Source organism: Podarcis pityusensis (genome assembly GCF_964106645.2).
Source record: "Podarcis pityusensis genome assembly, contig: HAP1_SCAFFOLD_124, whole genome shotgun sequence".
Classification (NCBI taxonomy): Eukaryota; Metazoa; Chordata; class Lepidosauria; order Squamata; family Lacertidae; genus Podarcis; species Podarcis pityusensis.
In genome coordinates, this window is record NW_028293371.1 from 34,418 (window position 1) to 50,146 (window position 15,729).

Consider the following 15,729-nt stretch of genomic DNA (forward strand, 5'->3'; position numbering starts at 1 on the left):
AATTTTTCTTTTCTTGCCTTTATCCATGGCTGGCCTACCGGGGGTCCAAAACAGGGACGTAATTAGAAATCAGAGGGCCCCATAGCAAAATTTGCTATGCCCAATAATCAATGCCCCAAAATGCCATAGAAAATTAATCAGGGCCCCAGTGTACCATAAATCATAGTCAGTGCCTGATGTAAATATTAATTAATAATGAGGGCCCAATGTCATCCTCGTCATTATAAAAATAACTTTTTTGACACTTTTTTATTATTTCTTTGTTTGACCCCTCAGAATTACTCCCCCTCATAGAAATAAACGTTAAATTAACAAGTTACCTTTTTTGAGTGTGTGTTCTTCACTCCCCTTCAAAACAGTGACCAGCGTACATGCCCCCTTTCAATGCAGCCTGCTTACAAAGGCGGGACGACAAAGACCGGCAAGAAGCTGTTGCATAACATTCCCCAAGGAAAGCGTTAGCTATTCACTGAACTTTCCCCTGCTTAAGTTTAAAAAGGGGCTTCAAGCAACTAAAAAGGGGCTTCAGGCAACTAACTCCCACGTGGATGGCGGCCGCCTCAGAAGACCACGTGGAAAAATAAGATGGCTGCCGGGACGATCCGGTTACCCAGCAACAGCACAGCTGCTTCCGACGCTTTTAGAGCCTCAACCTTCCGCGTTAAAGAAAGCAGCCCGCAAAGCAAGCGTTGGAGCGCCGAAGCCACCTCACCCCCACAAGGAGAATGCTGCGCGTGTGACCAAATAGCGAGGACTTACGTTGCTAAGACAAGCCCCGACGCTACCACAAGCCTCCCTCTCTTCGCGCCGCCCAGCCTCCCAAGAAAAAAACCCCGCTTCAAACGGTCACAAAGCACAAATTCCACGCGACCGCGACTTGAAATAATAGTACCCCACAACCTGATCCGCCAGGCTCGCCGAGTCCTCCCCAGGAAAGGTAAAATGCGGTGATGAGCTTGCGCAGCGCGCTGGGCTCCCAGCGGCAAATCGACTTGGCTAGGCAGCAAGCAATCCAAACGGAGAGGTTTTCGGCGCGATCAAGGCGCCCCCGGTAGATAAGCGAGTGATCCACTCGTAAGCGGCTTTTTGCGTGTTTCCACCCGGAAAATGCGCCTCCTCCCCTCGCCTCCGCCCCGGAGCCGTGGCAAAGGTGCTAAAGAGACGCATGTGGCTCCGGAGCCGCGGGTTGCCGACCCCTGGCCTATCCATATCCTTCCTACTTTCTTTCATATCTTTTTGCACCCTCTTCATTGAGTCCTCAAGAGCGTTGGATCTTACCGTCAAATCTTTTACTTTTCCTGTCAGCTCTCCCACCACCCCCTCCAATCTCTTATCCAATGTATCCTGTACTTCTAATAACTTTTTCTCGATATATTGTTCATTATGTTTAAATTCTTTCCTTATTTCCACCATTAAGCTGTCATAGTCCTAGATTTCTTTCCCTTCTTTCCCATTTTCTTTATCTGGATGGTCTCCTTTCTACTGGCATTCCCACCCCTTTTTCATTTTGTATTTCAGCTTATATTAATTAACTAGTAAAAAATTTTCACCCCTAGAGGTCGCTAAACTGAGATATTGACTTTCTCTATTCTTCCGATGTAGTTCTTCCCATGTAGTTCCCCTCTACCCCCACACAGCGGCGCCTTAATTGCTTTCCAAGACTTAACTCTTAAAATACGAAAAATACAAAGAAGAAGAGGGAAGGAGAGGGGAGAACAACAACAAGAAACCGAGAAAAAAAAGGGGGAGGGGGAAGACACACAACCAAAAAGTTCTCAGGAACAGGAACAGGATACGAGGTGAGTCTCAATGCAAGAGCAGAAACGGGGAAGAGAGGCGGAGTCAAGTGGAAGGAGCTCCACGAGGAGAGGAGCTTCCCGGGGTAACGGAAGGTCTTGCCGAAAAGTCCTACTTAAGCCTTCCTTTCTTTTCCCCTTATCCGTTTGTCCCCAGTCTCTTCCGACTAAAGCGGTAATTCAATCGCTTAAAGTGCAGCGTCCATCTTCTCCTAATTGGTTGTTGTTGTGTACCACTTTAAAGAAGGAGGAGGAAACAAGTGTGAAATGGCGGCGGAGAGTCCCACTGTATTCTCAAACTCTCCTCATACAGTTCATGTTCTCCTCCCAAACCTCCTTAAAGAGACGCTGCCTCTCAGTGTTTCAGTTCCTCTTATTTCCAGTTCAATTTTTAGTCCTTCAGACTCCTCAAGCATAAAACAATCACTGTTTAAACGTGGGAGGCAGAAATCACAGTTTAAGCACTATTTAAAACAGGCACTGTTTAAACAGGCAAGCAAGAGGGTTGATTGCAGGGTCTCACTTATGTGTCCCAAACTAGTCGCTGGCATAACGCACTCCGACCTGGACAAACAAAGAATTTCCATTCACTTCTCTCTAGTCCATTAAGATATTTTCAGTCATTTCGTTGCCTCAGATTTCTTATACTTTGTATCCGAGGTCTCTCCGCTACACCCACTTAGCTGTTACTTTCTTACCTTCTCTCCTCTCCCAGCCTTCCGCTATACTCCATTTTACTCTTACCGCTGCAGTGGACTCCTTCTCCTTTCTCCCCACGTCTTCTTATTCCGCTGGTTTTCCTGGCCAAATTTCTGTTTGTTGTTGCTTTCGTTGCCTTATTTACATCCAGCTTCTTAACTGCTGTTGGAGGCTCACCGCTTTCACTCGGAGCCTGAGGCTTCACAGCACGGGGTTTGTTGCTTCCCCTCGTGTTGCAGCTCAAATCCTGTTAAAAACTAAAAAACAGGAGAGCACACGCAGCACCACCGGGTACTCTGTCCCCCAGGATAATCCTCCTGAGGTTTCAAGGTTCACGAAGCCTTCGTGATGCCTCTGGACCCCCGTGTTGTTCGGGATCCCCCGGAGGGTAGCCTCGTGCTCCTTTTTCGTGGCTGCGGCTCACCGGAAGTCTCAGGCCTTTTCTCTCTCAGCGGCCATCTTCTAATAACTGTATTTTCTTGAGCTTTCTCTAGAGAAGGGGCTGTTTTGTATATTGGAGCAGAATAGTGTATTAGCTCTCATGTTTTGTGTAAAGCAAGCCCTTGTTAAGTACCGTCAGCTGAATTGGGCTTGTGCCCAGATCTTAGCACACTAACCGATGAAACAGGTGAGGGTAACCTCTGGCCCTCCAGACGTTGCTGAACTACAATTCTCATCATCCTGCCCATTGGCAATGCTGGCTGGGGCTGAGGAATTTCAAGGAAGCTTTCGACTTGCCCCTACCTACACCTACCTTCCCACTGAACGAAGGAGCAAGAAAGCAAAAGGCAAGTTCAGAATTCCAGAGTTTTCCAAATTATGGGATGTAAACACAGGAGCAGTCAATGACAACATTCCTAGAGTGTACATGTTAGAACATGGGGAGGGATGTCTGTCCAGCAAGCAGGTAAACTTCCTGGGACGGACTTCCTCCGCATGTGACCTCACCTGTGCAGGTAAATGATAAAAGCACAGGGCAGGCAGCCATCTCTCTCTCTCTGCCATTTTTCTTTCGAAGAAGAAGCATCTAAAGATGCTCTCTTGGCTCTCAGCCAAGAGAGGAGGAAAGGACTATCTTGCTATAAGATAGATTCTGAATGTATGTAACCTTTTTAAGCCTGTCTGCCTTCTGGGATCATATTGTGAACAGAACGTGAGTAAACTCTTTTATGCTTTTATAAAGACTGTGTCGTGTCTTGTATTTTAAGAGGGAACAAAAGGGGAAATTACCAGGGTAATTATTATAGAGGTTCTAGCGAACCTGTGCACACGTTACCGTTGCGAACTTAAAGGGGGAATGTTTATAAACTCTGCTGATATTTTGGAAACTTGTTAGCACAAGTTGGATTAGGATATAATCTCACAATATATCCTCTCCTGCACCCCTGAACATTCCCACAAAGGGTTATTGGCCCCAGTATTGCATATTTCTGCGTATTTTTGAAGGATTGCATTGGATTGTGATTTTGAGTTGAGTAGTATTTTTCTGAGTTAACTTCCTGGTAAGCACATGGTCCTTTGTTCCATTGTGCAGTGGGGATTAAGCAACCCCCGCCCCCTTTCCTCAGAGTTCACAGTGACCCAAGGCAGTGAAGAATTGTTTTGCATTTTGAGATTTTTGAGATTTTGATTTTAAAACTTTGAGAAATTTTGAAATTTTGAAGAATTTTCAAATTTTGGATTTTAAGATGGCTAGAGCAGCTTTTGATAGTGATGCAAAGCTAGGAATGCCTGTGCTGAATGAACACAATTTCATACACTGGAAGCAGCACTTGATAGCATGTTTAGATTATAAGCACATTTTGGAAGCTTTAGACCCTCAACCTACGGGATCGTCTGAGGGAGATTTAGCCAAGATAAGTGCTTGGAAACGCATGAACAGCGAAGCTAGACACATAATTTTGAGTGGACTTCGTGATGAGCAGCTATCATTAATAAATAGTACAGATGATGCGTCTCAAATCTTAAGAGATATTGAGCACGTGTATGGAGAATCTAGCATAAACTGCTTCAGAAACGTGGTGTGTAAATTAACCAGATTGAGGATGAATTCAAAAGAGGAATTCACAGAGCACATCAACAAGTTTACTGAGATTATTCAAAGAATTGATCTGACTCCCAAAGCTTTTGATGAAGATACAAAGATAGCATTTTGTTATCATCACTTGGACCACACTTTAGTGCATTTGAAAGTTTGATGGACCATAGACAAGGTCTGACTTTTAAAGACTTGATTGGTTATTTAAAAGAAGAATGCAGAGATAGAGCTGAATCTCCAGTGAGAAATGCTAGAAGCATGGACAGTGGTTATGCATCTAGGCAATTTACAAAGTCGAAAGAGATGCCTAAGAAAGTGAGTTGTTTCAATTGTAACAAAGAAGGACACATTGCAAAGAATTGCAGGGCTCCTAAAGCAAAGAAACCCCACCCCTTTCAGCCAAAAGGGGAAAAGAAGGGGAAATGTGAATGCACATGGTTACTGCAAGAAAGGAATTTAGCTGTCCAGAATCGTGAAAATAAACGTAATAAATCGATTTTAGATTCAGGTGCCAGTTCGCACTTTTCATATAAAAAGGACAATTTTAATGAGATAAATGAGATAAATGATGAAGAAGGATCTGAAATTGAGGTTGCAGATGGCAACATTGTTAAAGCAAAAGGTGCAGGTTCCAGGAGTCTGAAATGCAATATAAACAATGAATGCATTGAGAACACAATCTCTAGAGTTTTATACGTACCAGAGCTGAGCTGCAATTTAATCAGCGTGTCCACTTTGGACAAGAAAGGTTTCCAGATCACATTTGGAAATGGAGAAGGCAAGGTGACTAAAAATGGCAAAGTGGTTGCTCAAGCAAAGCTAATAAATGGTGTATATGAGCTTGATCTTTCAGAGAACCAGTCTGCAAAAGTGGCACATTCCAGCCAGAAGGATGAGGCAGATCTGGACCTATGGCACAGAAGGCTTGGACATAGAGATACCAACGTCATTCTGGATCTACAGAAAAGAGATCTTGTAAGAAGTTTGCAGGTAAAGCAGAGCAAGAAAGCTCCAGCAAAGTGTGTAAGCTGTATTACAGAGAAGGCTGTAAAACCTTCATTTCCACGTTGTGCAGAGCAAAGAAGCAACAAAGTGCTTGATATAGTGCACACTGACATATGTGGACCCATGAATGTTCCCTCACTGGGAAAGAATAGATATATTTTAATATTTCTGGATGACTTTTCAAGATTTTGTGTTGTATATTTCCTCAAAGAGAAGAGTGAAACAGTGGAGAAGCTCCAGGAATACATTGCCATGGTCAAGAATAAATTCCAGAGAGCTCCAGCTGTGTTAATGAGCGACAATGGAGGTGAGTACTGCTCAAATGAAATGCGGTGTGATGGCCTGGGATTCCGATTCGGAGGATGAAACAGAGGAATCCCAGCCTGCACAGGAGTCCCCGCCTCCAGGGCCGGCTGAACTGGGGCAAGGCCTAGATGCTGAAGAGCCTGCACCTGTGGCAGTGCATCAGGAGCTGGCCCCAGGTGAAGCCCTTCTGGCCCCAGAGGGGCTTGATGACTCAGTGGCCACAGGTGAGCCTCCTCCAGGGCCCAGTAACCCTTCGGCCTCTCCTGATCTGCAGAGGCTTAGGGCAGAGAGGCGAAGGGAACTGGTTGCCCCCAGGAGGAGTGCTCGCCTTAAGGCCAGAGGAGGCGGGGCTCCTGGGGACCGGGACCGCCCCTGGCCTTAGAAGAGGATAAAAGCCCAGTCAGCCCGGCCCCAGGTTGCGGGAGCAACGTCGTTGTTGGCTTCGGACCTTCCTGTGTTCCTGATCCCTGCTCGGCTTCCTGTTCCTGACTATCCGGTACTCCTGTTCCCTGCTCGGCCTTCTGTTCCAGCGTTCCTGTTCCCCGCCCGGCTCTCTGCATCGGACCTCACCCCTCTTCGTGTGGACTCTGCTACACTCACAGTACCTTACCCCCGGGACCAGCACAGTTTGCTCCCGCCACACCCGCACTCCCCCTTCGTAGGGGTGCGTTCGGGAAGAGCCAGAGGCCATGGCTGACCAGGCGGCTACACTGGTGGCTTTGGCCCAGGAGAACCAGGCCTTGACTCACACCGTGCAGCAGCTCAGTGACGCGGTTGTGGCACTTCAGCAACGCTTGGAAGCCCTACCGGCTCCTGGGGCCGACGCCCCGGCTCCTGGCAAGTACCCAGTGGCTTTGCCTGAGAAATTTGATGGAGCCCCGGCCAGCTTTCCCATGTTCCTGGCCCAGGCCAAGCTGTATATTCAGGGGCGAGCCCGGAACTTTCCTGACGACCGCACCAAGGTGCACTTTTTGATTAGTTCGTTAAAGGACCAGGCGGCCAAGTGGGCGTTGCCGCTACTCAGGCAAGACTCCCCCTTGCTGGCAGACTATACGGGGTTTTGCAATCGTTTGGAGGCCGCGTTCGGCAACCCCCAGAAAGGGAGTCAAGCCAACCGGGCGATTCGGCGTTTGAAACAGGGCAAGTCCACGGTGGCCGCATATACCACGGAGTTTCGGCTGTTGGCACAGGACTTGACCTGGAATGATTCGGCACTGCGGGACCAGTATCTCGAAGGGCTTTCGGACGAGGTACTGGACCAGTTGGCCACAATGGAACGCCCCACCACGCTAGACACTCTCATTCAACGGAGTCTACAAATAGACGACCGGTTGGAGGATCGTCGTCAGGCCCGGGGTCGCCGACACTTCCAGTTCACGGCACCAGCTTTTTCCGGCAGCCCCACGGTCACAACTGATTTAACGGAGGAGCCTATGCAGCTCGGGGCAGTGCGGCCACACCTTTCCCCCGCAGAGAAGGCGCGGCGTCGGGAGGGAAATCTCTGTCTTTACTGTGGCGGAAGTGGACACTTCGCTCGGTCTTGCCCTGAGAAACGCCAGCCGCAGGGAAACCGCCAACCCCAGTAGCTGATGGCCCTAGCTACCGGGGGTCCCAAACCGCGCAGAATGGGCCTGCATCAATGGACTTGCAACATCTTATGGTTTCGGTACGTTTATACCCTCCAGGTGGGCCCTGGATCCTCACCCATGCTTTGGTAGATTCAGGGGCAACCCGCTCTTATATGGACGCTGCTTTTGCCGCCCATCATCAGGTGCCACTTCGGAACAAGCCAGTACCGGTCCAGGTGGAAGCGATTGACGGACGACTTCTGTGTTCAGGTGCCGTTACTCAGGAGACCCAGCCCCTGGTCCTGTGTTTCCAGCAGCACCGGGAGTTGCGAACTTTGGACATTGCCTCTATGCCCCGCTTCCCCCTGGTGCTCGGGATGGACTGGCTGGAAGCCCACAACGTTCAGATTCACTGGGTCAAACGGACCGTGCACTTCCCAGACCCATGTTCCCATGCTCAATCCGGGACGCTGGCGGCCGCACCCTCAGAGGAGGCAGCACCCACGCTCCCAGCCGTGTATCAGGACTACCAGGACGTGTTCGAGGAACGGGGGGCAGACCAGCTGCCGCCGCATCGGCCTTTTGACTGCGGCATAGACCTCCAACCCGGAGCGCCTTTACCAGTGAGTCGCTTATATTCTCTAACAGAGCCAGAGCGCGAGGCTTTGCAGGACTTCTTGCGCAAGAACCTGGAGCGTGGGTTCATTAGGCCTTCCACCTCGCCTACCGCGGCACCAGTGCTTTTCGTTAAGAAGAAATGTGGGGAACTCCGCCCTTGCCATGATTACCGAGCCCTGAACAAAATTACCGTCCCAGACCGATACCCCTTGCCCCTTATCTCGGAGCTGCTGGAGCGGGTGCAAGGGGCACAGGTGTTCACCAAGCTGGACCTCCGGGGGGCCTACAACTTGATTCGGATCCGAGCCGGGGATGAGTGGAAGACAGCGTTTGGGACCCGGTACGGGCAGTTCGAATATTTGGTTATGCCTTTCGGGTTGTGCAACGCGCCTGCTGTGTTCCAACGCTACATCAACCACGTGTTTCAGGACTTGTTAGACAAGTACGTGGTGGTGTATTTGGATGACATACTGATTTACTCCCGTGACCCGGCTCGCCATGAGGGACATGTCCGGACCGTGCTGCAGCGCTTGCGTGAGCACCGTTTGTACGCAAAGCTCAGCAAGTGCGAGTTCCATCAGCGGACTGTGGACTTCCTTGGTCACCGGCTCTCTCCGGATGGGGTGCAAATGGACCCGGGGAAGGTGACAGCGGTTCAAGAATGGGCAGCACCCCGGAACCGCAAGGACCTACAACGTTTCCTGGGGTTCGCCAATTACTACCGGACCTTCATCGCTGATTATGCTCATCGCACCACCCCGTTGACCCGGCTACTGCGCCCAAAGACGCCGTTTTCCTGGGACAAGGAGGCAGAGGAGGCGTTTCAGGGGTTGAAGGCCTGTTTCCAGAGGGCACCAATCTTACAACATCCTGACCCCTCTCGACCCTTTGTGGTGGAGACCGACGCCTCCAGTACGGCTCTCGGTGCCGTCTTGTCTCAACAGATTGGTCCTGAAGCACCACTCTTACCCTGTGCCTTCTATTCCCGCCAGCTCCTACCAGCGGAGCGTAACTATACTGTGTGGGAGCGGGAACTACTGGCCATCAAGGTAGCCTTTGAGGTCTGGCGCCACCATCTTGAGGGGGCACGACATCCGGTGGAGGTGAGAACCGACCACCGGAACCTGGAGTACCTCCAGACCACCCGCAAGCTGAACCAAAGACAGATCCGGTGGGCGTTGTTCTTTTCCCGGTTCCAGTTTCGGATCCGCTACATCCCTAGCTCTCAGAATCTGAAGGCGGATGCCCTGTCCCGGAAACCTGAAGACAACGCAGACACGGTACAGCAAGCAGAACCCACCACGATCCTACCTCCGGCCGCATTCCTGGCCACCCAGGAGGCGCAGCCACTGCAGGTTCGGGTGCGGGAACAGCAGCGGGTCGACGCTTGGGCCCAGGAACGACTCCGGGAGCTGGCTGAAGGGTCCAGCCCACAGTATCCGGGGCTGGTCCTGCATCAGGGCCTCCTGCTGCACCACGGTCGTCTGTACATCCCGCCAGGGCCACTGCGGCTGGAGGTTCTCCGGATGGCCCATGATGCCCCAGCAGCGGGGCACTTTGGACGGTATCGGACCACCCATCTGGTCAGTCGTGAGTTTTGGTGGCCCCGCCTGAAGGCTGACGTGGCTCGCTACGTTGCTGGTTGTGATGTCTGCCGGCGCGCCAAGGGACCTACCGGGCGACCCCCCGGCCTACTTCAGCCATTGCCAGTTCCACCGCGCCCTTGGCACACAGTTTCGTTGGACTTTGTAGTGGACTTACCCTCGTCTCATGGCTGTACCTGCCTTCTGGTTTTCTCCGACCATTTCACCAAGATGGTGCACTGCGCTCCCTGTCCATCTGTACCCACAGCCAAGGAAACTGCTCAGCTGTACCTTCAGCATGTCTTCCGCCTGCATGGACTACCTGAGCGCGTGGTGTCCGACCGGGGCGTTCAGTTCACATCCCGGTTCTGGCGAGCATTACACCAGACCCTCGGGACAGAGGTCTGCCTCTCGTCAGCCTACCACCCACAGACCGATGGCCAGACGGAACGGGCGAACGCGCTGCTGGAGCAGTACCTCCGGTGTTACTGCAGCTACCAGCAGGATGACTGGGTCGACCACCTGGCATTGGCGGAGTTCGCCTATAACAACGCGGTGAATGCGTCCACCCAGCAGACCCCGTTCCAGGCCAGTTATGGTTATCATCCACGGCTGTTTCCAGAGGTGCTGCCGGCATCCGCGGTCCCGGCGGTGACGGAGTGGCTTCAAGAGCTCCAGTCCCAGCAACAGCTTTTGGTGGAGCAACTGCACCAGGCCAAGGAAGCGTACAAAGCCCAGGCCGACCGCCACCGCCAGGTGGGGCCGGAACTTCGCGTCGGTGACCTGGTTTGGCTCTCCACTCGCCACCTCCACCCCTCTCGACCTTCGCGGAAGTTGGACGCCCGCTTCACCGGCCCGTTCCCTATCGTAGACCAAATCTCTCCTGTGGCATTCCGTCTCCGGTTACCCGCAACCCTGAAGGTTCACCCGGTCTTCCACAGGTCCCTTTTGAGTCCGGTGGCCCCACCCGACGAGTTCCACCCGAACCGTCCCCGACCGCAGCCAGTGTTGGTTCGGGGAGAGCCTGAGTACGAGGTGGAACGCATCCTGGACTCCCGATACCGCAGGGGAAAGCTGCAGTATCTCATTGACTGGAAGGGGTACGGACCGGAGGACCGTTCCTGGGAACCAGCGGCCAATGTCCACGCACCTGCCTGCCTCCGAGAGTTCCATGCGACGTACCCCGGCAAGCCGGGTGCGGACCCTCGGTTGAGGGGGGGGCCTGGGAGGGGGGATGGTGTGATGGCCTGGGATTCCGATTCGGAGGATGAAACAGAGGAATCCCAGCCTGCACAGGAGTCCCCGCCTCCAGGGCCGGCTGAACTGGGGCAAGGCCTAGATGCTGAAGAGCCTGCACCTGTGGCAGTGCATCAGGAGCTGGCCCCAGGTGAAGCCCTTCTGGCCCCAGAGGGGCTTGATGACTCAGTGGCCACAGGTGAGCCTCCTCCAGGGCCCAGTAACCCTTCGGCCTCTCCTGATCTGCAGAGGCTTAGGGCAGAGAGGCGAAGGGAACTGGTTGCCCCCAGGAGGAGTGCTCGCCTTAAGGCCAGAGGAGGCGGGGCTCCTGGGGACCGGGACCGCCCCTGGCCTTAGAAGAGGATAAAAGCCCAGTCAGCCCGGCCCCAGGTTGCGGGAGCAACGTCGTTGTTGGCTTCGGACCTTCCTGTGTTCCTGATCCCTGCTCGGCTTCCTGTTCCTGACTATCCGGTACTCCTGTTCCCTGCTCGGCCTTCTGTTCCAGCGTTCCTGTTCCCCGCCCGGCTCTCTGCATCGGACCTCACCCCTCTTCGTGTGGACTCTGCTACACTCACAGTACCTTACCCCCGGGACCAGCACATGCAGGCTCTCCTGGCCAAGGAAGGAATTGCACACGTAACCACAGTTCCTTACACACCACAGCAGAATGCCATAGCTGAGAGAAAGTTTAGGTCCATTATGGACATGACAAGGTGCATGCTAAAGGATGCATGTTTGCCACAGAAGCTGTGGGCCGAAGGAGTGTACACGTCGGTCTATTTGCAGAATAGACTGCCAACCAAAGGGGCAGAGCGCACACCATTTGAACTTTGGCATGGGAAAGCTCCCAATCTGTCGCACATGCGTGTGTTTGGAAGTCCGTGTTACTTCCACGTGCCCAAGGAACGCAGACACAAGCTTGACTCCAGGGCAAAAGCAGGTATCCTTGTGGGATATGTGAGGAGAACCTGAGCTTACAGGGTTAAACAGCTCAGAGTGTACGCCCTGCCTACTGTTGGGAGGGGGGAAATTCTGTGTCATTTCCAAGAGCCTCAAGCCTTTGTTCTCTCTCTACTTTCGCTTTTGAGGAGAGAGGACGTGTTTTCACGATGCTGTTCGCTGTGATAGATAATGGATAGTCTGCTGTAAATAAAACTGCTTTTAGCTGCTAAGATCCTGAGTGGACTTTATTTAAGCACACTGAAGCATGCGCTGGAGTTTTTGAAGCTTTCTCTTACCGCTGCTGATCTTTGCTTTTGCTTAGAGCATCGGAATGTGGAGTTTGGAATGCAGAGGCCTGGCCGGCAAGAGCTGTGCAGCCGAAGCGGGCCGGACGCCAGGCTTATCTGAGCAATAAATCAATCTGCTTCAGAGGTTATGGGTGATAGTTACTGCAATTAGAGGAAGCTGCTTTGAAGCCTGCTTTGAAGTGCTGTGTGCTTAAAAAGGCTGAGAAAACTGAGAAGCTGCTGTTTTTGCTGCCGGAAGAAAAAAGTCCTGCTTTGAGGCTTTGCCTGGGAGAAAAGCAGGGAGACTGGCTGCAATGCTGTGTGCTGCAAAGAGCCACTGGAGGCCTCTCCTTTGAAGCTGGCTGGTACGCGTGAGTACTTCAAAGCCCCAATGGGAGCACTGGGGGAGGAGATGGCTGAGCTCCAGGACTTTTATGATGTCCCGTTTGAAAAGCTCACAACCCAGTCCTGGGATATCTGGGTTAGAAGAGTAAGGGGGTGGTTTTTGGCCACAGGGCTCTGGAGTATAGCCCAGAAGGAGCCGGCCCCACCCATGCCAGTTGCTGCTGAAGATGGCGGAGCAGACCTGGAGGCTGTTTTGCTGGAAGATAGAGAGCAGAGAATGCAAAGAGAGCTCTGCATGTTGAGAGCAAGCGTGGACGCTATGCTGTTGCCCCACCTGGAGGGCGTTGAGTCGGCTCAGGCCGCCTGGCAGGTGCTGAGGAGTCTGTGTGAAAGCTCAGCAGGAGCCCAGGGCCGGGAGAAAGCCGAGAGCAGAGAGGAAGCCGAGAGCCCAGTGGGGGCTGCTGGCCATGTTCCTGACGTTACAGCTGGGAGTAGCTGCTTTGTCTCCGAGGGGCTGCGTGATGTTGAGGCCTACAACCAGAGTGCTGGGGAGCGTGCAGGCCCAGGCTGTGCACCCATAGGTGGGGGTGTTGGGAACAAAGGAATGGCTGGAGAGGGAGCTGTGAGAGCTGTTGCTACGTGTCATCGCTGTTATCGCTGTGGCTCCCCCTCCCATCTGGTGAGAGAATGTCCAGTGGAGGCACAGGAACAGCCGAAGGCCGTCTCCCGTAGCAACCAGATAAAGGGCTCTTCTTCAAAGCGTGGGAAAGGCAAGCCGAAGGCAGCTTGCAGAGACACTGAACATAAACATTTGGCAGCCTCTATGGCTGTAGTCAAGAGTTGTCAACAGGATGCTGTGCTGGCTTTTGTCATTGACTCAGGAGCTTCCCATCATCCCGTGCCATCTAGTGGATTCCTGGAGAACTGCACCTCTGTAAATTCTGGGAAAACTGTCTGTTTAGCAGATGGGACTCGACACCCACTCACGCAGACTGGCTCACTGTTTTGTTCTTTCTTACAGGATTCAATCCAGGCTTTTGTTGTTCCAGGACTCTCCTGCGCGTTGCTGTCTGTCAGTGCACTTCTTGCTGAGAACTACAGAGTGTGTTTTGAGAACAATAAGTGTTCTATTTCTAAGAATGGACAGCACCTAGTCAGTGTTGAATGTAAAGACAGGTTGTTTGTGATAGATGCTTCTTTTGCAGGTCCAGATGACACGGAGGGGGCTCAAGCACAGTGTGCCAACGTTCCAGTTCATGATGCGTGTGCTCACTTATGGCACCGACGCATGGCACACGTGTCCTGGGGGTCAGTGAAGAAGATCCCAGAGTGTACGCAAGGGTGCAAAATGAAATCATGTGCTAAGTTTCTAGATTGCAGAGCGTGCAAGTCCACAAAGGTGAAAACGTGCACATACCCTAGGTCTGAGAGGGTGACCACTAGGGCTTTTCAATTAATTCATGCAGATTTGTGTGGTCCGTTTTCTGTGACCAGTATGGGCGGAGCCAATTTTGCGCTGGTTCTGATTGATGACCATACACGCAACTCCTGGACCATCACGCTCCGACACAAAAATGAAGCTGCACCGCTAATCAAAGACTGGATTGCGGCTGTGGAACTGCAGTTTTCCACACGGGTGCAAAACTTTCAGAGTGATCGCGGTGGGGAGTTCACCGGGTCTGCACTGCAAAGTTTCTTCCGCAAAAAGGGGATTCAACACAGGTTGACTTCTCCACACAGTCCCCAACAGAATGGGATCGCGGAACGCAGGAACAGGACGCTAGGGGAGATATTTGCAGCTCTTTTGTTTGATGCCGGGCTCCCACAGCGCTTTGGGGGGGGGGAGGCTTGGCGAATGGCCAACTTTATTCTGAACAGGTCGTTCAATTCAGTGGTAGGTGACACACCGTACTTTTTGCTGCACGGAAAGAAACCGAAAGTGCACTACTTCCGCGTTTTTGGCTGTGAGGCTTGGGTCCTCATACCAAAGGCCAAACGCAAGAAAGGTGAACCCAAGTCCCAAAAGATGATTTTTTGTGGGTATGAGCCAGGGACCAAGGGGTGGAGGTTTGCGTATCCGTCAGGGAATCAGTCCAGGATTCTGCTCAGCAACAGTGCTGAATTCTGTGAGCAGAGTGGCTGGGCAAGGATGCATGGGAACCCTGACATCCTGTCAGAGAGTCTACTTGACTCTGCTGATGAAGGAGAGGAAGAGGTTGAACCTGCTACTGAGGCTCAGAGTCCAGACCCAGTGCAGGCAGAGGGGAGAACTTCTCCCAAGGCTGTGAAGATCGAGCAACGCAGTGCTCCACCTTCCCCCACAGGTTCGGCTGAGAAGTCCAGAAGGCGCAGTAAGTCAGAGGGGGAGCTCTCTGATGCCAAGGACGTTCTGGCTGGCCCCAGTGGGTCAGAAGGGGTTCCTGAAGTAGTGCTGCGCCGATCAACTCGGACGACCAAGGGGAAACCTCCTGAAAGGTTTGCCGTCACTAGCGTGTGGGTCGGAATGGCACAGTGTGAACCCGAGAGTTTTGAGGATGTTCAGAAACTGCCTCAGGAAGAAGCCAGGAAATGGCATGAGGCGATGCAGAAGGAGATGAACTCAATGGAGTCTCTAGGTGTGTTCTCCCTCACGAAGTTGTCGGTGGGTGAACAGACTTTGGTAGCCGCTGGGTTTATTGTCTTAAGCCCACAGCGACAGGAGAACCGCAGTATAAGGCCAGATTAGTGGCGAGAGGATTCACGCAGCGCAGGGGGTTGCATTATACGGAAGTTTATGCTCCCACCTCTAGGAGTGAATCTCTACGCTTGGTCTTGGCCATTGCTGCACAAAGAGGTTTGCTGGTGCATCACTTTGATGTGGACGTTGCTTACTTGAACTCAGACCTCCAGGAGGATCTGTACATGCTTCCTCCTCCAGGGTTTGAGGGCAATGAGCAAGGTACTGTGTGGAAACTTCACAAGTCAATTTACGGCCTGAAGCAATCGGCCAGGAATTGGAACTTGTGCCTGAATGAAGCTAGGTTTCAGGAAGAGTCTTGCTGACAGTTGCCTGTTCCTTAGAGGATCAGGAGACTCACAGGAACTGGTGTTATTTTACGTTGATGACATCATCCATGTTGGAAAGGCAGACAAACAGGTGCAGAAGTTTGCCAAAGAGCTTGGGAAACGGTTTCAGCTCAAGAACCTGGGTGCAGTAAAGATCTACTTGGGCATCCAGATAGCGAGAACTGAGGATGGTAGCTTCTTGCTCAGTCAGAAAGGCAAGATTGAGCAGTTGCTTGAGAAGTTCAGAATGTCCGATTGTGC

General features: G+C 52.1%; 1 protein-coding gene across 1 annotated transcript in view; it reads left to right on the plus strand.

Annotated features, from left to right (window-relative positions):
• Positions 1 to 585: 585 nt before the first annotated feature.
• The window catches only part of LOC308469013 (inositol polyphosphate 5-phosphatase OCRL-like), a gene marked incomplete at both ends in the record, with an annotated part of 54,910 nt that continues 39,766 nt past the window's right edge, over positions 586 to 15,729 (plus strand). The window contains 2 exons of the mRNA XM_081024332.1: positions 586 to 937; positions 5,750 to 5,845. Of these exons, the coding sequence (XP_080880458.1) occupies positions 586 to 937; positions 5,750 to 5,845 (448 nt within the window). The remainder of the gene's footprint in view (positions 938 to 5,749; positions 5,846 to 15,729) is intronic.